Source organism: Pieris brassicae, chromosome 10 (genome assembly GCF_905147105.1).
Source record: "Pieris brassicae chromosome 10, ilPieBrab1.1, whole genome shotgun sequence".
In the NCBI taxonomy this organism is placed as follows: Eukaryota; Metazoa; Arthropoda; class Insecta; order Lepidoptera; family Pieridae; genus Pieris; species Pieris brassicae.
Window position 1 is genome coordinate 10,487,162 of NC_059674.1, and position 26,127 is coordinate 10,513,288.

At 33.3% G+C, this 26,127-nt stretch overlaps 2 protein-coding genes across 6 annotated transcripts in view; both read left to right on the top strand.

Annotated features, from left to right (window-relative positions):
- Window positions 1-21,887, top strand: part of LOC123715555 — a 75,109-nt gene extending 53,222 nt beyond the window's left edge. Inside the window, exons 2-4 of one of the 4 annotated variants that reach the window (XM_045670670.1) lie at window positions 26-84; window positions 16,068-20,355; window positions 20,500-21,853. In XM_045670670.1, coding sequence (XP_045526626.1) covers window positions 70-84; window positions 16,068-20,355; window positions 20,500-20,663 — 4,467 coding nt within the window. In that variant the 5' untranslated portion in view covers window positions 26-69 and the 3' untranslated portion in view covers window positions 20,664-21,853. Of the gene's footprint in view, window positions 1-25; window positions 85-15,312; window positions 15,619-16,067; window positions 20,356-20,499 lie in introns of those variants that run through there. The other 3 variants (XM_045670671.1, XM_045670667.1, XM_045670668.1) reach the window with 3 other exon arrangements.
- Window positions 21,888-24,518: 2,631 nt separating this feature from the next.
- Window positions 24,519-26,127, top strand: part of LOC123715554 (supervillin-like) — a 156,249-nt gene continuing 154,640 nt past the window's right edge. The window contains exon 1 of one of the 2 annotated variants that reach the window (XM_045670662.1): window positions 24,519-24,715. The gene's annotated coding sequence lies outside the window, so the exon portion shown is untranslated. The remainder of the gene's footprint in view (window positions 24,716-26,127) is intronic. The other variant, XM_045670664.1, reaches the window with a different exon arrangement.

Here is a 26,127-nt window from a genome sequence, read left to right on the forward strand (position 1 = left end):
CTAACTCTGTTTTATCTCTTTTCAGGTAATACGATAATTGGGAGAATAAATTCTACTAATACACTAAACATGGGACAAGTCAAGGTAAAATTATGAAATTAAAAAAAAATAAAACACATTATTCTAAGTACAATCAAAACCGTTTACGACGAGATCGTTTATACCAACATACCGGTTATATTTATTTATTTATTAACTCCTCGTTACATTACAATATAATAAAATGAACATAATTAAATCAAAAGGCAATTGGCGGCCTTATCGCTTTCGAGCGATCTCTTCTAGGCAACCACTGTGGGTAAAGAAAAAAATTTTATTTTAAAAATTACATAATATAGGCAAGAAGTGCAAAAATACATGTTATACACAGTTATAAGACAAAACGAAACAGGAACAAAAGTAAAACAAACTAAACTATAAAGTATATAAAGTTATATTGACCAAAATCAAAGGTTCTGAATTCTATTGTATTAGGTACTTAATACAATGTCATCGGCTGTTACGACTATCGTTTTTTACCACCAAATATTATAAGTCACTTCGATCTCGTTATAACAGATTTTGACTTTAGCAATATTCGTCGTCATACTTATATTAGTACAAAACAATTTCAATTTGTTTCTCACTTGTCTAAACGATTTAGTAGATTGCTGTGTCTGTTACCATGGTTACGGTGTTCTTCAAGTAATCCACGTCCAAAGCCGGGCTTATTAATTCTCTCTCTGATTCTCATGTCAGCTGTATAGTAATAATTTACCTTCACTAATTTCGGTCCTACGCTTCTTTTACAACTGAAAATATTTTTGAGGACGACAAGTATTTGACTTGATCACTCCATCTCGGTGGCGAACGTCCACACGATCTTTTGTCTTCAGTTGTCATCGTTGCCAATCACGATAAGATTCTCTGTTTTGTCGCTCCTACGCAATGTGTGACCAAAGTACGAAATGATGCGTTGTCGGCATATGGTTTTAATATGGATAAGGATCGATTGTTGCAATAAGCAGTCTATTATTATTAAATATACTACTTTAATCACAAAATGAGATAAGTTGTACTCAATATATAGCTTTTTTAGGACCTTAAAATAGCAGCAATTGGCACCTTACCTTAGTGGGTTGCTAAAACAAATCCCGTGCAAGAGTAAAACTGCGATACGCATTACATTTTTTCCTATCTTTAAATACACTTGCAGATTTAAAAAAAATATCTTTTTTGAGAAGCCGTGTATATAATCTGTAGAACATTGCTGTATCTAGGACACTTGCCATCAAGTTGACCTAATTAGCCCACCCGCCATAAGGCTTGGGGAGACATTGGCATTATATAAAAATCTCTATAATAATATTCTAAAGAGGACTTTCTTTGTATGAATCTTTTATATAAGGATATTTTTAATAAACATTATTTTATCAAAAGAAAGCTACATAGCTCATAGTCAGTCGTTAAGATTAAATGTAATTTAAAGCTACATAATGAATATTTTAATGATTTCACAGTAGAGTAACCCATATTATACTGTCTAGGGACGTATATATAATACGGGCCTCAGAGCTTAAAAATTCAGTTAAAACCGTAAATACTTGTGGTGTATTGGATTTTAATATAAATATATTTACAAATTTAAGACTATTTGATAGTCAATATTAATAGTGATTTCATTGTCCTTATTATTATTAAAAGTAATTTATTAAGTCAACTCTGTTAGCTGTCATTGTCATTATGTCACAGAGCTTATAATTCAAAGTACAAGTCAAATTAGTTCAAATCATTTAATACTAGTTTATGTGTTTAGCCAATGCTAAACTAATAAGCTAGATCTATATATCAACGACTATTGGTCGATAGTAATAATGACTCAATAAAAGTCGGCAACGTACTTGCGAGCCCTCTGGCAATATGAGCATCTATAGTAGACGGTATCACTTCAGGTGAGCCTCCTGCCCGTTTGCGTTTTATATGTATTTCCTAATACCTTTTTCTATCAATAGAAGAAAGCTAATAGAATCAAAATTTTATAATGAGTACTCCAAATTTGTATTGGATTTTACCTTGTTCGTGCTATAAGTATGAATAAAATTCGTTTATCAATTTTAATAACAAAACTAAAATCAAAGGTACTTGAAAAAGCTTTCATAAGTAATCAGCTCAATTTGGAGTGTTCCATGATTCAACCGCATTATGTAGATGTACTTAGTTATTGTCGTTTAATGAGCGTTGTCACGCGATGGGAAAATGAGGAAAATTGGAAAAATTGTGTGGAGAATGGAGCTCCAACCGGTTGACGAATCGGTCCATACCGACATTATTGCCAGGCTCTGTCGATTATTAGACATCTAAAATTGTTCAATGGAGAAATAACGCGTTTTTTAAAGAACAGTTAATCAGCATCTCAAGTAAAGATCACTGTCATTATTAATTATTATACGAAAACGTAGCATTTTAAATCTAGAAAGAAAAAAAAAGCTTTATTGTACAAAATATATCTTTAGTTAAAGAAGAAGGATTACCTGTGTCGTGGGAAGCTCTTCCATTTGACATATTGACATGATAATTTCTATATTACACTGAGAGTCTGTTTCACAATGTATGGATAAAGTACCAAATAGCTATGCAACGCATAAATTATTTGGAAGATAAAAGTTCCGAATAAAAAACTTCGCGCTTCATCGGGCTCATGACTTATGATGGACTTTATGTGACCAATAGCGCTATCTGACAGACAGTCGTGAAACAAAACAATAGTCTTTATCCTACCAATGTGTAATAAATAGCTTATTTGGAACTTATGTAGAATCCCTACATTGTGAAACAAACCCGTACAATTTTATGATTCAACTCCTCTTACAAATAAGAATACTTTCCGTTTAAGCATAGGACAGGTTGATGTTTGAGATTGTTAGTGAAAATTTGGTCAAAGATGAAAGGGCCTCTGAAGGAAAATCAGCATGGGTTGAAGAAAGTGCTTTTTGTATACCTTATATGCAGGTTTGGATTGTGTATGATGTGGACGTCTGTATTTGTTTCCAGTCTGCATGTTCCCATTAAGTATAGTTGTCTAACCGTTAAAATTTTGTTTAATTGTACAATTGTAAAGTTGAGTTGCAGAATTATAATTTAATTTAGCTGAACATAATTTTGGTAATCGTTGATTTCATACTTTTTTAAATCAATACAATATTAGGAATAAATTACATCAAAGAAAATTGGATTGCAATCATAATTGTGGATTTATTGACCGATACATTAAAAAATCCATTACACCAAACGTAACTAGACAAATTTTTCCATTCATTTGCACCATAATAACGTGGTAAGTTAGAAACATTTTCGCTATTAGAATAACGCCGTAACGAAAACTCGGAAAAGTTAAGCTAACAAGCTGCGAACGGCTAAGTACACCATTGTGTTCAACCATTCAAGCGATTTATTAGCGTCGAATAATGCGATTAGATCTTACTATAACTTTCCCTTTTTCATGGAAATACTTTTCTTTAATGGTCGATTTTGAATATCGAAAGCGGTTTCGTAAATATACACGAAAAGGCTTAGAAAGGCTTCAAACAATTTAACACATAAACGCATTAATTAAAACAAATTGGCTTAGTAATGTCACGTATGAATTTTGTATGAATAAATTTGGTTAGGTGAATCGGTATTAGCATTAGAATATGTATCAAAAATCCTATGGAGTGACTAAGCCCTAACTAAATAAAATGTAACAGCACTAACGTATGCCGTGTACTAACAAATTGATTATTTTAACTTGAACACAATTTATATAGTATAAGATTTTTTTTGCGAAACATCACGCTGTTAGAATCAATGACAATGTTTTATGTTCCTGTGATTGTGTCATTACAGTTGTCTTGTGAAATAATCTATATGGATTTAAATTTATAAATAGTGTATCCTGAAAGCTGTTTACTGCAATCTTTATATATATAAAAATGGGTGGCACTCTAGATGGATCAGATTCACATATCAGCCCGGCAGGTGGCGCTGCAGTCGGTAACTAGTTTCTTTATCTCAGCTAGTAAACAGCTATACAATCTTATGTGCACGTGTTCGTAAATAAACTCCTAAACGGCTGGACAGATTTTGATACTTAAAATTGTGTGACCCAGTTGATAATGATTTATATTATTAGTTATTTTTGTATTTAAGACGTGTGTACAGGACGCCGTCTGTCGGATCCGCTAGTGTTATATATAAATATGACAGTTTATCCAAAGTTACGAACACAGATAATTTTTCCTGAATTCAATTTTCGTTACCATGCCGTTTTCCTTTACATTTCGTACTTACAGCAATAATATTTCATTCGGCCAGGTATCTGTTTTTAGAACTCATTATAGAAATATATAAAAAATATTCAATTTCCAGTCCAAAATTTCTAAGGCCCACATGGCCCTCTCCGCCTTCGATTAAGTTATATCAAGTTAATGACTCATCTTACACGAAGAATAGTCGAAAAACTATGTCCGCAATTGGCGCTCTAGGGTTGTGATATAATAAAATTAACTGTCAAATTGTTAAGGTTTGTAAAAACTACTTGAATTTACTAATACTTATAAATACTATTTTAAATCTCACCTTTAAAAATAAATTAAAAACAACATTATAATTTCATATCTGTCCTCGTCATTTACGTTTCGCAAATAAAGCCTTATGACGCTAGAAGGCTTTAGGTTAACAGGCTCTAGAGAGTCTAACATACCCACCGAATATCCTTTGCCTTTCACATACAAAGTCAAAGTCAAAAAACACAAACTACTATTTTAAAAGCCTTTAGAAATAAATTAAAAACACCATAATAATTTCATATCTGTCATCGACGTTAACGTTTCGCACATAAAGCCTTAAGACGCTAGAAGGCTTTAGGTTATCAGGCTCTAGAGAGAGCCTAACATATCAATCGAATCTCCTTTGCCTTTCACATACAAAGCCAGGGCAGGAGCTCGTCTAAAATAAGATAATTGAAGTTCCGATACACCTCGAAGCCATTGACCTTTCATCTCGAATTCGGACCAAATTATCTTCGTAAATACATCAATAGTTTATGTGTGGGTGTGTAAAAAATTGAATCATTTGGATTTTCTGGCACGAATAGCCCAATCTTATATCCGACTATAAAATAAATCGAAAGTTTTGTTATATTCTGAAGACTTGGTCTCTCTCTCTCTCTCTTTTGCATCCTTTCAACACAGTACGAGCCGTATTATTATTATTATGTACATAAGCACACTAGCAGCTTAATAAGCTGATGCGCGCGTATTTGGAGATTTGGAGAAGCTGTCCAACCTATGTTTAAAAGAGTTCAAAGAGGGTGCACTAATTACACTTTCCGGAAGCCTATTCCAGTCGGCCACTACTCAGTTTGGAAGAAAGTTCTTTAGGGAATATCAACCCAAAAATATTATCACCATCTTGATGGCTGAAATTCTGCTTCACTGGACACTTTCTTTTTCGAACTAGCGTACTGTGGAATCGACTCCCGGTGGGGGTCTTACCTGAGAGAAACGATCTCCAATTTTTCAAAGTAAGAGTTTACTCCTCCCTCAAAGACCCACGACAAATAGGAGTCCATGGGCTGCAATGGCTACCCTTTTTGCAAGAACTCCCTAAAGCGCCGAAATCAAGTCATGGATAATCTATACGTTTTTCTTCTTTCCATTAATTGACAACTCTATATACCGCCATAAAATGCAAAGTCCCTTCAGTATTGTTATATAGAGTTTACACTCTATTTCAAATTATGTTGCCTCAAATTTGTTTATATTGGTATATTATGAATGTAAAAAAAACATTTGTAGTAATGGTGTGGACTTGATAACCTTAAGTTACAAGGAATAACTGAATAAATATTGTTCAACGGGCTCCATTGTTTTCTTGCATGAAATGACAATGACACATTGACGTCATCACTTTCATTACACTTGCACTTTTGTTGCTATATTCGGAACGTTAATTGGGAAGAATGCGAAACGCTTTTGTTTTTGAAATAATAATTAAATTCTTGGAATTGTTTACAATGATGCGATTATGCTGGCTGGACGCTTTATAAAATATAATGGAAACTTTAGCCTATATTACGCAGTGATAATGTAGGATTTAAATGGTTATATTTAGACCACATATTCTTCGAATTCCCTGAATTCCATATCCAACGCCTTTGTTTGTCATCTAATCTGCTAAACTATCATAGAAGACCTGAAAATATCCCGCGCTGTATTCAAGACATGCTTATGAACCATGATATGCATGATACCATTTATGAATTTATTTCTAATACGGTTCTAAAACATTTAAAAGGATTGTACTTCCCGGATTGACTAATTGGATTAAACGGACATACTTTTTACCTTAACATCGGATTTTAAATAAGCACCTGGAAATATAAATACATTTTATTTGGATTCTACTATTATTGCTTATGGTTTTGACTTCGACTTATGACCTAGAATAATTAGACATGACAACAATAAGACAAGACATGGTTTCGGCCTTACGATCAAGGACAATGAAGACGTGGCTTCGGCCATAAAACTCCAATTATTACCAAGAACAAGACCTGGCTGTGTGGACTACAGTCCTTTGCCTTTCCCATTAGGGATAAATTAATACCATCATCATTAAATGGTGATAGAATTAAATATATTAGTAAATAATTTGGGTAATTGACGCGGGAGAATATTTTTCCAATAAGCGTCAAAGACCGAGGCAAATCTATTGAACGTTATAATATTTTTCTTTAAAATTATTGCACAGCGAAATTGTTTGGACACCTGTGTCGTGTTTGCATTACGAGCACTTATATACATTGTCTCACACTGATTAATTATACCCAACCAACTTAATATGTATTAAAAGAACCAGTGGCGGTAGAACCTTTTTAAGTCTGGGCCTGATAGATACAGAAATCTGATTTCTGTATCTGTTTCATAATCATTTGTCACTCTTATAGACAAGTAAGTGATCAGCCTCCTGTGCTTGACACGTTGTCGTCTTTTTGGTCTAAATAAGCCTCACAATACTTTCCTTCACCGTTAGAACCTATGTTAAATGCGGATATAGACGGGAAGTCCATTGGTGAACAGCCGAGGATCGAACCTACCACCCCAATGATGTGAGTCGCACGCCTAAGGCTAACACTTTAGGACATATGAATATATAATTGTATTAAAAAATTACCTTATACACATCAAACATACATTTAAATAATGACGTACCTCCATTATGTGGAACCAGCTGCCCACAGAAGTATTTTCTAACCAATTTAACTTAGGATCCAATTCTTAAAAGGCCGGCAACGCACTTGCGAGCCTTCTGGCAATGTGAGTGTCCATGGGCGGTATTACTTAACATCAGGTGAGCCTCCTGCCCGTTTGCCTCCTGTAATTAAAAAAATGTACCTAACATTCTCTTAAGAATTTTTATTTAAACTAAACAGTTAAGATTAAAGTTATAGAATGTTTGCGGGTCAAGCGCCGTGCACTGGGTCACGTGGTTCACTGAAATAGAATAAGAGGAATTCCTTTGTAGTAATAATGACAGTGAATGTAATATTTATAATATAGTGCTTAATTAATAAAATAAATCAATCAATGGCGCTACGACCTTTTTAAAACTATTTCCTGATAATTTGTTAATCTAATAGGCAAGTAGGATCAGCCTTCTATGCCTGACACACGCCGTCGACTTTTTTTGTCTAAGGCAAGCCGGTTGTTATACGATGTTTTCCTTCACCGTTTGAGCGTCTGTTAATATATCAATATCTACCTTAAAAGGAATTAATTAGTGGTGCTTTAGAGCTAAAAATATAATAATTACGGTATGGTCTTTATATATCTTCCGTCCAAACACAAGTAACGACAATTCTGTCACACCTCTGTGTGCAAAGTAGAGGTATTTCCGAACTAATGCGACTAATGGGCCTTTAAGAAAAGGGCGAACCATTATCTGAAAGGGCGGCAACACACACGCTAACCCCTGGCGTTACAGGTGACCATGGTCATAGACCGCCCGCCTGTCGGTTTGCCTCCTGTCCCATAAACGTTTTTGACGTACGAACATTATTATAACTATATATTTAATTTTTTTGAATGAAATAATAAATAGCAAATAAATATGATAAAAGCGTGTCAACTTCTATAAGGTCGGCAAAGCACACGAGATTTCTGGCAATGTGAGGGTCCATGGGTATCACTAAACATTGGGTTAGTCTCGGGCTTCCTACCCGGTTGGTCAATGTACTATATAAAAATCAACTTCCACTTTACAACTATATCAATAATTTCTTGGTAGTAATTTAATTCAGTACAAAAAGATAATCATTATTACCTAGGCCACTAAGTTCTTTTATCTATAGGTAGAAAAGGGATCGTATACGTAAACAAAACTCATTTATTTCCACTATTTTCCAAATTGAGGCCCCAAAACGTTGTAATGGACTCACGTTCCTATTTCGTTTTAGGACCTTTGCAATGTCTAGATAATCGTTGGGACCCATTATTACTGTTAGCTGAACAAAATGGTATTTGACTTTATGAACCTCTATTTGCACCAAACAATAACAGTTCTTATATTGTATTTTTTCGGTAAATTGCTATGCGCCAAAGATAGCTTTGTTTAATATTCCTTGTTTTATAAGGCTTAAGACACACATGTGTTTTAGAAGACTCAACCGCGACGTATAGCAGACATATTTCTTAAAAAAACATTAATAACGAAAAATAAACTCCGAAATATACTTCCTACTGCACCCAAGTATTTTTTGCTTCTTATCGACGAGAGAAATATTGAATATTAAAAATCTTATAGAAACTCTTTTTAGAAAAGTAAGTGAGTGAATGATATAGAAGACTGAGAGATCTTTAATTGACAGAAATATGACAAATTGGAAAAAAGACCGAATTAACGCGAGGAATTCTAGTTAAGTAATATCGAGGATTTAAACGCTATTTCTTTTGAAGGAAGAAAAATGTAGGTATTTTAAACATAGTCAACGGAACTGACGTCATAATATTTAATGGTCGCCAGCTGTATTTAATATCCGATATCCGTCTATGGTTAGCTATATGCGTCCGGAAATGTCATTCTTTGACGACCTGTCTTTGTTACTCCATTAACTGTAATCTTATACCTAACGTGTAATATGTCTATTGTGAATTGAAAATATTGTGTAGATAATTACGCCAAACAAAATATAATTAACACCTTGACTTGTTATTCAATTTTTTTTAATTGATAAACGCTTGTTAACGGCACACATACATTGGTAAAATAACAAGCATTTATAGCACATGACACACACGAAAAGATAATATAAATATTAAACAAAGAATCAAAATTACAAAAAATAATCGTAAATCGATTTTTAAGTGTGAGGAAAACAACAATGGATATCCAGCGCACCAGTTCCAGCAGTCGAGATTGAGCGTTCTGATAAAGGAGTTATCCTTTATCAGAACGCTCAATCTCGACTGCTGGAACTGGTGCGCTTTGACCAAAAGGCGTTCTTCGGAAAGGAGATCGGTATCACTTAACATTAGGTGAGACTCCTTCCCGTTTGACTCCTGTGTTACAAAAAAAATATATACAGTAGTCCTGTAAAAAAAGTATTAAAACATGCTCTACTCCATTAGTGAATAACGCAGTCCGATAAATCATATCCCTACGATCCTTTACTCGATACAGTTCAGGCCATTTTCGACCGCTATAACTTCGTTGTGGATAAAACTAGACGCCGGACTTTTGCCTGCATAAAAACACAACGTATCTTACAAGTAATATTAAATAAATGAGATTTTGAATACGATTTCTAAGTCAATCCATTTATTATAAACATAAAAGATTTTAAATATTGTTATGGTCGTTATATGATGTTGTGAGGTTAGCTAATTACGTAATAACTTAGAACAGAAGATCCCTTAGTTTAGTTTTTTTACATGTTTTTGATGCCATGTACTTTCCAAATTTGGCTATTAACTCGTAATTAAAAATGAATACATACAAAGTTAATCTAAACCATTATTTAAATTATGTATGTAAATTTTGTTTAATTTAAATAATGTATAACTAAAATAATCCTGTGGAAATAGACATAAACTAAAATGACTAAACATTGTATGAAATACCAGAGCTACAAACCTCTAATAGTTTATTACAATGTCGTTAAAATAAAACAAAACCTACACAATTTAAATCTAGCTCACAGCTCACACGCATCGAAACATTCAACAGATGTATTATTAATTTATATAAATACCTTATCGGCACGTGAATAACGCGTTATATGCCATACTAAATGTGCATTTATCCTTTAAAAAACATCTAGACAAGCCCTTTGGACCTAAACATATATTTAAATAAGTATTTACGTATTTACAGTGTATATTCGCGGACACCTATGTCTTCTTCTATACAAAAAGTCCCGTCGTGAGCAGTGTGCTGCGATATTGCGAGCTTCTTGATTGTAAAGAAGTTGCATGGATCTGGTTAGCTCTGCGCCTTCTTAAGTCATCGCATGTAATTTTTACGCATATTCTTTCTATAACATATATTCATAAGTACATTTATAAAAATAACATATGGGGTGTCGATTCCCGTATTTTAGAAAACTTCATACACTGTTTTAGTTTATTCATTCGTCATTACTGATTTTGTCTGTACACTGCTATGATAACTCACTACCTATAACACATTGTTACATATACAATGTGTTTTGAAATAAATTATATTTAATTTACCCAAGTTCAACTCAAAATGTGTCACGAACAAATATTTTTTCGTGGAGTACTTTCTATATATGTATATACGAAACTGGAATATTATATTATTTACATATCCCGACGCTTCAAATTTTACTTATATTATAACCACAAAAGGTTCTTGTGTCTGATCTTAAAAATTATTTAATCAATTGGCTACATTACTCTTGATATTAAAATAAATGTCTAGTGCGATTTGCATTCCTTCTAATCGTACAATGAACTTAGTTCTATATATAGTAAGTAGAAGTACTAGAAGCAACTAAATTATCAGGAGTGGCAAAGCGTGACTTATTCGGTGTTGTAACGTCTGACGCAAATCATTTGTCTCGGCGCCTCTGCATGACGCACTGATAGTTTCATATTGTGTGAACTCTCATGTTTTTGTGCTTTAATTATTTGATATAGATACGACACGAAATCGTCGCGTAGGGACAGGATTTCTGGGTGCGTATCTACCAATACTTAATAAAGCTTTCTGCTATAGAACATCGTGTTGTGACCGAATGAACGGTTAATTATAATTGAGTGTTATAATACCAGTGTACAGTTAATCTGGGGATTTCGGTTACAAAAACAACAAATTTTATAAAATTGTATAAAAAAAACAAATGAAACTGGGCTGTCTTGACTTAGTCATCATGGACGTTAACAAGCTACTTTCGCGTTACTTATTTTTTTTTAAAACTGACATAAATGTAAGATAATTCAAGCTTACTGATTCATTCTATTACACAAAAAGAAATAAAATTTTGCGAAGGAGCATGTCATATTTACTATGACAACTCACGTATAAATAGCATGTCATTGACAATTGACTAACCATATGTGACAGTCATGGCTACTACACGAATAACAATGTCATAATGGAATAATTAGAATGCGATAATATAAATTAATGAGCGTCCGTTATTAATAGCAGGCGTTAATTATAAGCGTTGTGACGAACAGGGTTGGTCAAAGGCTCTATTTTAGTAGCTATAAATGAAATACGTTTAAGAAATGTTATTTCGATAGAACGGCCTCAGTTAAACAAAGTTTTTGACATTCGGTAGGCATATTTCTACTAACTACTAACTAGTTGACTGCTTTGCTTTGTTTTACTTTCCTTATTTAAAACGTTATATTTGTTTGCTTACCCATATATGTATGTACTTTTTGTTACCACTCAATATGACTTTGCTGTGAATGGAAGCCTGGTTCACAGGCATCCATATCACAGGTTCTTACCTAGTTTGGAAACCAGTCTCCCAATACCTTCTCAACTGTAATCTTATTTATTGTTGTAAATGTTATATGGGAGAAAATAAATAAATAAAATAAAAAACTTAGCCTTAAATCTCTTTCTTAGACATGTTTTCTACGTTAAAAGTTAAATGATGATGGATTCAATTTCCGCACCTAGACTCAATAGTAGTGCGTAAAGTCCTGGCTAACTAAGCCAGCCTAGCTCTTTCCAGAAGCACAGAAGTCTCGTGGGCACTTTGCAGGCTTCACGGAGCGACTTCACTGCTCCGAGGATTTCTGTACTTAACATTCTTTAATAGTATTCTGTGGTTAGCATTCTAGGTCCACGTGGGCGACTGATTTCTCTTCCTCTGCACATGGTGCAGTCTGTCGCACCTATGACAAAAAGATGTTTCTTAAGGACACAATGGCCCGTAATTGTCCCTAAGGACTATGTATAATTGTATATATATGTTTTCTACGTATATAATCAGGACACAACTTGTAACTTAGCGGTTAATAAGGATTGATATTCAATGATTTTATTTCTTTAGACACATTGTTTCGTAATAAAGTTTTGCAGTCTGGTCATCAAAAAGATGCATCCTAAACAATCTTAAAGAGCACACCTTGCACATGAAAGGAAATGACGTGTAATGATGAATGACGACGTGCAAGACTTTTGGAAGATTGGGTAATGTAAAATAACGTTTCTTAGAATGTCGCATGGGATGAGTTTAGCATTTTGGTTCTGGTATTTTGTGTAAGGTGGGCCTTTTAACTCTTAGTGGACTTTTCTGTCTAATTGCGCAACTAACACACGCTCGTATGATGAAGGAAAACATCGTGAGGAAAGCGACATACCGTAGACCTAATGTTGGAGTTTGAATATGTAAGTAATGGCAGGCAACACTTGTTACTTGTGACGAAAAAAAATTTGATTTCGAATACTGGAATGCCTGTTTAAGTTTTATATACATCGATTGTTTTTTGTTATAAAATTGTACTTCTCTTCTAGACGCGGATAGTGAAACCACCCAGGGTTTTATACACATCAATTATTTTAATGTGTAACAGTGCTAGAATATATATATTAAACACGAAGTCAGTGTTTTAAAATAGCCCAGGGGGTTTGAGGAGTCAGTCCCCGTCCAATTTCTAAAAATTGATGGCCAACTAAGATTTTTCATATCATATGCAATCCTTAGTATTTCATACAATTTGTCAAATTCATGGGATAGCCACAGATACGACATACTGCGCTACCTATTTTTATAAACACGACACACCCCATCAGTCAAGAGTAACAGTGATAAATAAGGTGGCGGTGGCCACACCGGACACGCGTAGTTAAATGTGACAGCTGAAGGGATATAACGATAGTTTAGGGAGATGAATTTGATTTCTTAATCTTGTGACACCCTTTAAACCTATATAGTTCGGTCTAAAAATAAATGCTAGTCTTTTTATAACTAAATAATTAATGATATTATCTGCGATACAGCCGTAGCCGATTGTCATATTAGTCTCCTATTGTAAACATAGTATTATATGTACAATACCTTACTTACGCTTTAAATATATTTAACTTAATCGAGTCGATTTTTATGGCTTTGGTGGGGAAAAGCTGGCTTATTCTTGGCGTATTATTCCAGATATCCCGTAAATTTACCAACTAAACATTTTCAATTAATTACATTTACAGTCTTATTTATTTTTTGACTATCATATGTCTTCGTTCTAAAATTCAGCAACAACAGTCTTTGGAATATTCGTCCCGATTTTGACTTCCTATATAAAATAACTTATCCTAAAACTTAGCTGTTAGAATTATAAAGGAAGCCGTAGTGATAATGCTAAATGGGTCACTGGAAGCTATTTATAAAACGCATGTCATCTTGAGAATCGTTTTAGAATTTGTTAGTGACAAGAGATTCTTAATGGATGCCAGAACACAGGAAATGTCATATTTTACAAGCTTAAATAACTTAAGAAAAATAATTTTAATAAATTTACCTTTTACCATGAGGAAACCTTTTGTAACTAAGATAATTTTTCATATAATAGTTTAATTAAAATTATTTTATCTCAATATTTGAGTTGTAATAAAAACTCTGTGTGAATAATACGAAGTTTTGTATCGTGTTTTAAAACCCATTTGGTAAAATTCAAATCCATCTTTACATTATTAAACAGGGTATCCAATCAATCGTATTTTTAACTAAGACTATTTATCACCCACGAGAATTAATTAGCTTCTTAATGCATTAAATCACCCTTAAAATAGCACCAAAAAGTTGATTTATATCCGTGTATTTAAGGAGAAAATTCCTCGCGTCCTCTCAATAGCAGAAGATAAAAAATAAATAAATGAGAACTTATTAATATCCAAGCGTGTAGATGTTCTGTTTTATAGGCTAAAACAATATAGTTACAGTGAACGATTACGATTTCAAAAATAGTTGATAAATATAACACAAAGTCGTTTCCTGATGTGTGATATTAAAATATGGAACACAAATCTTCAATTTCTGAATATTATTTTTAATAATAGTTTTGTTATTGTATAACATTGTTACTAGTAATTTTATTTTTGTCAATTTACTTTTGCTTTTTACCCTTAGTTTTTCTTTACTAGGGTTGCCTGGTAGATAACGCTTGTTAGCGAGAAGGCTGACCGTTGCCTTCTTGAAAATTTAGGTTTAAGGTTATTTGATTCAATTTATTAATGCTTGAACGTCGCGTTTAAAATATTTTTTAAGCTTATTCTGTAAATACTCACCGCTAGAATGCTACATTATTCCTAATGTTTTTTCATACGAATCAGTAATTGGAAAATTGCTTGATTTTTTTGTAGCTTTCGCCTTATTTTACGTTTGTATAAAAAAACGACACTTATAATAGAAACGAGGTATTTAATTTATTTTTAAATACATTGAAAGTTTTAATATAACGCATTATCAAGTTAAATAAAATTTATTTGAATACCACAAAAAAATCTACATAATTAAAGAATTGAAAATTTTAATTATAAAATGTTGACTATGCTAACTCTAGGGTGTCGGTTTTTGTGACGGTGTGCGCCCTTATCGGAAAAAATTACATTCATAATTTTTCTCTAACGCGCCAAAAGAAGTATAACTTCAAAAAAAGTACAGAAACCGAATTATTTACATAATTATAACTCGCAATATTTTATAAACAATTAAACAAACGAAATTTACGTCGTATCGATATCGTATCGTGTCCTATCAAAACATCACATGTCGTTTAATTTTGTGAAAATAATCACAAGTCGCGGGAACGCAGATAGAGCACACGTCTGGCTCATTCACACATAATAATGTAAATATTATTTTAACGGGTGGAACTTCTTGTTATAATTAAATATAATATCGTGAATTATGGAATTACTTATATAATGTTTTTATTTTGATGTGATAAGTGCAAAAAATAGACTTTATTTTATTACCAATAAAATATGATGTGTTGATAAAATATTTGTGTTTGTCGCTCTCGCGCCAATTCGTGGGTGTCTTCTTCAAATAGTGTTGGATGTTTTTCTATGATGTTGGTTGCTGAGCGAACAAATAATGATTATTTTCTATCTTTTTTACCTGTAAGTTTCTGAAAATCTATTTAAAAAGACCGAAAAGTCATCCTTTGCTGTCTCTGTGAACTATTACGATAGCATTTTTCATTTGTTGAATGTAATTAGATTTGAAACGTTTTAGTAAAGAAAAATTTAAATTTGTAATTATCGAATAAAAAATCTGAATGATTACAGTGTCTTTATCTGCTACGCATAGGTTACGCAATCCGACTTTGAACTTAAAGACTTCTAAATGATAAAGCGTTTTCTCACTATACCAGCTGTAAACAAACAGAAAAAACTTGTGAATGTTGAACACATGCCAGACCGCTGTCCTTGTTTGCTCTCTAAGACTAGACGGCAAGACGATACTGTCTGTTTTAAATTAAAGTACTTTAACTGCAAAGGTTATGTTAAAAACCTTATAGAGTATAGTGTTAAGAATTTTCGCTCACATATAAATTTCTCAATTTCAGACTGTTAATTCTCCGCCACATCGTGACATCAGCGGTGTAGCAGCAACGTCATATCGCCCATACAACGAAGACTATGCCTCCGTCCAACGCAACGCCATCGACAGACCGACACCGGACCTCGACATCGAACGGAACAAAAAAGAAAAGAAGTGGTCAATTGGCAAACTGTTCAGGCGAAAGAAGAAAGAAGAAGAAAGTGGCACGTCATCACAAAGTGATGAAGGTGTTAGCGAACGATCTCCATCGAAAAAGAAAAGCAAAAAGAAAAAGAGAGTTCCCGTGGTTAATAACTTTGATCACATAGTCATACGAGACACACGAAGAGCTCAAAGCTTAGCCAATCATAGTGTTCGTGATATAACCGATGATGGCATATTATCTGATCCCTCAGCGGGCTTCTTGAACTATCAACCCAGAAGTCGAGATGTACCCGATTATCATGACTACCTTGCAGTGAAAGATGATAATACAATCAGACTGGAAAAAATGAATTTAGATAACCCTCCCAAAAGAAGTAGAAAAAGTAGACTTAAAGCCCGTGTTGAGGCACTGCGAAATAGTTTGAAAGGTGAATCCAGTAGTGACGAAGAATCGCTAAAGTCTTCAAATTCGTCTTCGATGATTCGGTTTAGAAGTGACGATTCTTTAATGCGATCAAGAGATAGCTCAGCAAAATCTAGGAGTGCAAGAAACGAACGTTATATTAAAAGATTATCAAGAGATGAAGAAAATCAACTTAATAAGGAAGCTGAACTACTTCATCAGGGTTATTCAAAAGCTGAAGTTGAAATGTTAACTCGTACGCCGACAAGTCAGAGCAGTGGCTACGGAACATGCAAACGTGAACCTGCACACAACTTACAAACTGATCACAACATTATCTCGACTGACTTAAAACGAAGATCATTGAAAACGGAATCAGTTTCATCATTCCCGTCTAATCAAAGCTATCCCTCATCCATCAATTTTAATGCAAAAGTTAACAACGAACGTATCAACTACTCTATCAAGTGTCCTAATAATAATGTTCACCATAGGGATGCACTTCTTAATAACAGAGAGAGAACCCCTTCCAGTCAATATGAGAATCCCGATAGTATTATGTGTGTTAAATTTCCTCTAGGAAACGTAAATAATATTAAATCAGAAGAAAAAGCTCCACCTGTTCCACCACCTCGTGATATGCAAAGAAAAGTGGTTACCCCTATATCTATGTATTACGAAAATAATTCGCGCGGTGCCAACAGAATTAACTCTAATCAAAGTCTTTTACATGGAGTACCCAATAACGATTTTGAAAGAATAATGCGTCGGAGCCAAGAACGTTCTGTTGTTCCAGGGTTAAATGGACTCAGACGACCTTTATCTAACTCAGAAGATCATATAGCAATGCAAAGCAACGATCACTTACAAAATTATAATTATAGAAATGAACAACCACGAAGGCCTGCTTCGGTATCAGCAGAACCTAATCATTATGGTATGTATATTAACAGCCCTACGTGGAAAAAGAGATTAGAGCCAAGTGTGACAAAGACGCCTGAACGAACTCTAAAACAAGACTATTTATATTACGCAGATCAAAGTCCCAGATCTAGACGACCCATTAATATTCAAAATGGTATTGAACATCAATATTTAAGTGATTCTCAAACAACATCTAATATGACGGATCAAGTATTATATAGAAGGCCTAGAAATGCATCAGATTTTTGGAAAAAAATCGATGACGCAGAAAAACAACGAAAACAACAAATGTACTCCAATTTAAGAGCTAAGAGCGAATATTCAAGTTCGGCGAATATTAATAAAGCTTTATTAGATCAAAACAAGACAAAAGAAAATGTAAGTAGTAAAAATGATAGAAAAGCAGTAATTTCAAATGTTAATACAGCATCAGACTCTAAGGTATGGCAAGCAACTACAGAGTATAAACGCTCTGTAACGGTAGAACCTCCAAAATCTTCCACTTCGCTAAAAACACACACACGACACAAATCCGATACATTTCTACAAAATAGTTATCAAGTTCCGTCAGACGAAGACGGATCAGAACGAAGGAAATCTACAAACCTTGATGATGCTCTTAATGAATTGGAAGCAATTTATAATAGTCTTGGATTAGGAGATGAAGATTTATTAGACAGAGCTGAGAGAAGAGAATTAATGACTCCTAAAACTAATGATTGTTGTAACGATTGGAACGGAAATGATGACGATGTTCAACTTCGCAGTCAACCTTCCACTCCTTTGAGACGAATAAGTCGAAGGTCTACATTACCCGATAAACTTCAAGATGATATGGCTTTCCGACGCTTGAATTCTTTAACAAACAAAGAAAAATCAAATTATAGAGATTCTCAAGCGCAAATTAGCTACATGTTGGCATCACCTGTGTATGTGCCATATGCATCAGACGATGACAGGCAATCGGAACGAAACGAACCGGACATTATCTATGATGACGTTGTTTACAGGAATATTAAGCAGACCAATAGTAGACTTAAGACCATAGAGCCTCAACCACCATTCGGTATTCCAGTTGGCCCCGTATCCCCAGCTCCACAAAGCGACTATTTACATGTAACACCAGAAAATAGAGGAAGATCTCGTTTCATACCGAAAAAGTCACCAGATATTGTGGCTGATGATTTGGCTTATCGTAGCTTACGCAAAGATAACAGACAATCTACTTTGTTTAACGGGGATGATTATAATGGCGTTGTGAATAATAACTATACAGAGTTTCCGTTTAATAAGGAATCGGGGAGCAACGTAAGGAAAAAACGTGCTGTTAGATCTTTATCTGCAAATATATTTACAGTGATGCAAAAGGAAATTGATGATGCAATTAACATGTCCAAGACCTCTAAATTACAGAAAACATACAGTAATAGCGACGTGATAAGGCGTCTCCGGGAAACCTTTGAAAACAACGACAAGCAGCGTGATTGTTATCCACGTAATAAGGTAAAACAAAGACATAATACTGTTAATATATTACCTAATAATACGCACACACCCATTCACCACTTTGCAAAAGATGATTCATTCGTTCACAGTGAAAATAAATACCTTGCTAGATCATCATCTTGTGATAAGTCCACAACATCCTCACCATCAAAAAAATCACCACAAACATCAAAACGATCATCTAAAGATGAATTTCAACAAGTCCTTAGCATGCTAGCACAAGAAGCAATGGATACAAGCAACAAACTTGGAGTGGCATTAGCAGAATTAGACAAAAATAGAAATAAAAATGATTTATCTATTACACAAAATAAGATTTCTCATAGTAGAGCCGATTTCTTGAATGCTATAACAAGTTGTACCACAGAAGAAACCAGTCTAGAATCTGGTAGAAGAGAAATAAAGCTCAAAGATGTAGGCATCTCAAACGCTCTTACTACGAGTGAAGACACTGATTCTAAAGCAAAGAAGACGGAAGATAGTTTAATAGAAATATCTAATCAGTTACATAAAGTTGAAAATCAACTTAAACATAGTAATGAAAAAGAGCGAAACTTTGACGAAAGTATAGGATACTCTAAGTCTGTTAAAGATGCTGAAAAAGCATTGGGTACAGAAAGTACGCATTTAGAAGATGCTAAATCTATACCAGTAGTTGTATGTAATTCTTTACAAAATGACGCGGGTTTTGTCGACGGTATAAATGATTCTAAACCGAAACCTGAATTAACTTCTATAAAATTTCATCCATCAAATCCTTTTTTGTGTTCCGATGTTAAAGTGAATGAAATTACCGAAATTAACGCGTTTAAGGAATTAAAAGATGGTATATCGGATTTAATTGCCGGAATATCAGAAGTCAATGAAAAAATTTTTCTTCCAAAAAGTACTCAAAAGTCATTTGACTCCAAAAACGAAATAATTGTTGATATCACACAGACAATACAACACAAAGAAATGGATAAAGAAGTCGAAAAATCCCAACGAGACAGTATTAACGAGTCAATATATGAAAATGATACATTGGAAGATAAAAGAGATGGAGCGGATTCAACTGAGTACAATTCATCAGAGGAACTAGCAACTATTTTCAAATTAGATAATAAAAAGGAACCTAAAACTACGACTGAAAATACTACTAATTGTAACAAAGATAATCGTACCGACCTTAATTCCCCAAAGCTTGTTCGCACAATGAATCAACATCTACGAAAATTGTCGGTAGATGACAATATTGCTAGTCAAAGTAATCCACTGCCAAAAAACGTTGTACCATGGAGAGCTAAAAGGCAAAATTCGCAAAGCGATGACAAAGGTACGTGGTCTGTTATCATGCATGCTGTATGGGTTTCGCAGTGATCATGCCCTTTCACTTATCGTTCATATGCACTAGCCGCTGTCAATTATGTTTGATGTTGTTTATTGACATTATGTTTTGTTGTTTCTGTTGTTTTGACAGGCGGTAACACGAAGTCAAAGCACGATTGGCACAACTCTGGCACGTTGATGTTAGCTTGTTCCTACACCTTGATGCTCTCCCAACAACTGGCAGACTTCGATTGGCTGACGCTGCTCGGCTTGCTGTTGGCAATTGTTACAATTATAGCTATGCTATTAATTTAATTTTGGGATAATCACTAAACAAATGCTTACTTAGAAATGCTGTCATATTATAACTTAAGTTCCCTACTTGTTATCAATAAGATTATAATCCACTTTCAAAACTAAACATCCTACATTTTCGTTTCTTAAATGTTATTGTACTAATTTGAACAAATATTCATGAATAATTTGTTTTGTGATTATTGTTATGTTACCTTAAACACAGTTTATTTAACCTTATTTTAACAATAGTTTAAGTTATTACTAATTAATTACATAAGCAGATCCGCTTTGATTTTTGAGGAATCTGGCATTTTAAAGTTGAAAAACTTATCATCACATTGTTAATATCACTACAAGATTTTATCACTAAGTAGTCATTACACATTAACTCTTATTCATAAAAATAAATTAGTTTAATTTCACTGGCTAAACTTAAGGGCTCTTTCGTCTGTTTTGGTCAAATTATATATAGATACACTGTGATGACAATAGACAATTGAGGTCTTAGTAAAGCGCAATTAGACTGTTTATTTTTTTATGAATAGCACCTGGCCTATAAAAGTTGTAATTTTTTGTATATTTAGTAGTTTCAATTAACAAACTATAAACATTACAATATTTTTATTTTCGGTATGAATTGATTGTTATAATTAAATTATAAATAAAATTATAGCCTTAGATAGTAAATTGGATGACTTAAAAACTACTACACACCCTAAATTTAACATAATTTTATTGACTTGATTTGATTTTCATCTCTTGTATTTGCTCAACATAAGTGACATAAAATAATGCTAGCTGTGATTTTAATGTTAGTTAAATTCTAAAAAAATATACATATAACATTAAAATATATAATATATTGAAAATGAGACTGCCAAATTGATCAGAAATTATTTTATTTTGAAGTATTATGAATTGTTGCATGAAACTTTTGCATGTTTTTATTAAAATTATGTTAATGATATTTAGGACATTTGATTAATAGACTTTGCATTATCAAATTTTATTGACACGCGGTACTTATAACATCTTACAATAAAACAAAATATTTAGATTAAAAAGATGTTTCATGTCAATACAACACTTATACAACTTTGTCTCTCTTTTAGGTGAAAACTGATTGCTTCAAGTATTACTCTTCTGGATATTATGAATAAAACAACGAAAGTTATGTATCTAATAAATAAATTATGTATCTAAACCTTTGTAAATTGTATTGTATATTAATTAATTATGTTGTTTGTGAAATTATTTCTTAGTTTATGTAGAGGCTTCCATATAAGAACGAGTGTTATTTATTAAAATTAAGTTATGATTTAAATAAAATATGTTTCAGTTGAAATGCTTCGTGTTTTTGTTACCTGCATATCCTTCATCCAAAAGTACGACCAAACTTCCAAAGATTACAACTTAATAAGGTATAGACCAGTGGTGGGCAAACGTTTTAATGGCGGGCCACAAAGTTTAAGAAATTCTAGAGGGTCAGAGTTATATGCATGCATAGAAACAATGCATTATGTGTTAAAGATATTAATCATAATATAACAAAAACAAGTAGAATCTACTTTTTCTTCTCAACCCTTAAAACGTTATTATAACGGGCCAAATACTGTCCATGTCGATAGACCCTAGCCGGGCCGGTTTAAATTTTAATATAAATAACTTTCGCGGGCTGTACTCTACCCGTTCACGCTCGATAGCGGCATGTCTTTCCGAAAGCACATAGCCGCCGTTCGCAAGAAGGCCCATTTTATCCTCTCTTGCCTTCATTTCCTCCTAAATAAAAGGAGTCACATGTCTCTCAGACACAAGGTCACCCTGTACAAGGCCTGCATCCGACCGTGCATGACATACGCTAGCGTAGTCTTTGCACATTATGCCCCCTCCTATATTCACCGGCTACAATCATGAGAATCGCGACCGGTGCGCCCTTCTATGTGAGAAACGTCGATCTCCACCACGACCTGGAGCTCCCTACCATAGCCCAATGGATGAAGTTGGCGTCCACACGCCACTTTGACAAGGCTAAACACCATCCCAATCCGCTGGTGCGTAATAGCATCAACTATTACCCCTTCCCGACAAAAAGGGCTCGTAGGAGGCCCCGACACATACTAACGGATCCGGACGATCCAATTACTGTAGCAAACAATAAATTAAATGCCCCCCGCGCGGCCAATAATAAAAATAGAAATTCACAGACTAGGGTAAAAAACCGCCTTCCCCGGTGAAGGCGAGGACCTTTACTTCGCACTTCGCTCACTCCAGTGAGCTTCCGTCCTGCCCTTCAGGCGATTGACCGCCCCGCGACGGCCCAAGCCGAGGTTCGAGTCTCACAGGAGACGCCCTTGCGCTAGCCGCGGGACAAAACGCCATTCTGGCCGAGCTACGCTCGCCAAAACAGCCCGAGCTGAGCTGTAAAGGCCCTTAAGGCCAACAGCGAGATTCCATTCAAAAAAAAAAAAATACTCTACCCGTCACTGCTATACTGGTAGACTGTAGACATGCAGCTCGTTATTCGCTCACTTAGCTCTTTTTACACTGTAATGTCTAGTTGACAGCTAGCCAAAACTATTCTAGCTATAGATGTAAACTATAGGTAGAATCATCGTAACGGGTTATACTGCAGTCTACTTATAAGTTTTCATTTTACATTAGTTGCCGTTTCATATATTTTATTAAATCAATTAATTAGAATTGATATTAAGAAACGGAAAAATCACGGGATCAACGCGTGCGCATAATTTTTAATAGTTTGTCTCAGCGTTAAAAAGCTAAATTGATACTTAAAAATAAAGTCCTTAAAAAATTACCGACGTAAATTGCAATAAAAAGTGTTTAATAATAGAATTTCCATTGTTGTATTATACAGAGAATTAAATGTGATTTTTTGAAATAATAGTTAGAAGTCTTGTTGAATTCAATGTCTTTCCTCTAGGATAAAACTTTGTCAAAAGTATGTCAACGAGGAAATAAAATCGGTTTTCGGTATGTAATAATTGTGTAAAATAAACACTTTTTTGTGAGAAAGTCCTCTATATCGCCGAATCATCATATTTATTATAATTACACTTCTCCATTCTTCTTCAGGCCAGAACTATTTCATTTATCAATGTAGGTTAATAAACTATCGACTTCGAAGCGGCTCAGCACGACGCGGCGCAGATTTCGAATGTTTCTGAACTGAAATGTATCATACATTTCAGTTAATATCCTGAAAACTATCAATTATTACAAAGTCCTGTCTATACGACCTATTTCCCACAAAAAACTTACACGACTGTTACCTCCTCCTGTTTTTTGAATTCGTTAGGATTTTAATAAATCGATGTCACTTAAGTTAGTAAATATCTATATTATTTAGTGTTTTCGCTTCTCACGGCTCTCCCCCTGAAATAAAATTATAATTCAAGTGGTTACAATCTTTAAAATTTTCTTATTATTATGGATGTATATATTCTTAACTTAAAGTCTCAGTTGTTCATTTAAAATAATGGGGACAACGTGTTTGGCGCTACTTAGTTACTTCTTTTTTTAATACATTTATCACGCCATCTATGGTAAAAGTACAGCAGTAAGGTGATTGTAGTTTCGACTACAATGTAGTAACACGTTGTTGGGATAAATAAGACACAGAGAGCGCGAACTTCACATAAGTAATAATGCCATATAAAAGACTTAATAAAAAACATGAATAAAAATATGATATTGATAACAAAAAATGCGTTTTTATAATTTAATATTTATTGCTTATTATTTTATTTCATTTTTATGGTTGGCATAAACAGTCAACTTCTTTGAACTGTAAAATGACAATGTCAAACACAAAACGTCAACTTTTCATTGCAGAAAAACGGTTGAATGTTGTGTTGTGTCATGTGTACAATTTTTGTTGTGAAATTCGCGTTCCTAGTTAAATAGATTTACTGTAGAAATAAAGTAGTTGTTAAAAATGTAGACATTATTTTCAATAACGTAATACGATTGTTTAACGTGAATAATAATTATAGCCATTTTAATACCAGCCTACTTTGTTCCTGTGATCTGTCTCCACACAGCCTCTAAAGGTTTGTAATAGTGTATATTTATTCTTTTATTTTCAATAATTTCAAATAAAATTAAGCGTGACAGCGTGACAACATGAGAGAATATAGATTTAATATTAACTTTTGCAAGTTGTTCGATGAGCAACACGAAAATTGAACTTAACGGTTTTTAAGCATATTTTGATAAATAATTTTTAACCGTTTCATAAGTGTAACGTTAATAGTTTGATTATGAAGAATAAAATTAAATAAATAATTAAAGAAAGCATTTATCAGTCAGTTTGTTTAAAATTCGTAATAAGTGTATACATTTCAAGTTTATTTTCGAATTACAAGCATCTCAGCTAAGTGACACACTTTGTCTGAATATTACACTATTTAATAAATAATAAATAGTATATAAACTGTATTATATGAATGCCACATTACATATGCAATATATTTGTCACTGATTTATTGATTTTGTTTTGAGTCTATTAACTCTTTCTAATGGCAAAACCATGTCCAAAACAAAAGTAGAATATTTATATAAGATTTAACCAGGCATAACATATATAAAACTTTGTTCCAAAATGTCAATTTAAACATACATGAAATAAATGTATTTATTTTCCTTACAATATGTCAACACTTATAGTGCTATTATGTATTTTTGTTTCTCTATAGTCAAATATATATATAAGTTTTGTGTTATGTAGTAGTGCCTTATATCTGATACTAAAAATAAACAATTTCGTTTGCTATATGTAGGCTGTAATGACAGTACTTGTCAAAAGCAATTTTTAAGTTTCATTTGAGTGGTTAAAATGATTTGTATCAAGGGGAGTGTTGACCATTACGATTAGCCAAAGGTCTGATGTCTATTTTTATCTTCAATATACTTTGTTATGTGGGACACATAAATTTAATATAATAATATAGGTAATGTTATTTTATGTTTGGATTTCTGTTCAAGTATTGAAGAATGCCTTTATAAATTTTATAAATACTATTTAAATTTAAAACACTAAAAATAACTGTTAAGTCCTTTATCAGCGAATATCATATTGAAGCATGTATTTGTATTTTACCATGGATTATCTGAGTGATAAGTTAAATAAACAAATATAATGTTTTATATTTGTTTTTCACACTCATCTTTTACCAGAATAATAAAGCAGTAATTGACATCATTTTCAACATATTAAATTGTTAGAGTTTTGTAAAAGTTGATTTACTGTAATATACTGATGTAGTGTTTTAAATCCCAGCGATGATAAAAGTAATACAACATCTTTTATATCTTATCTTGTTTTCTCTTGATAGTGCATTGTTTAGTTTGATAAAAATGGATGGACATTCTTTTATAAATGTAAAATGCACAGTTAGGTAACAAAGACTTGTAATAAAGAACACACATCTATGGACTTTTGACAACTTCAAATATATTTTTT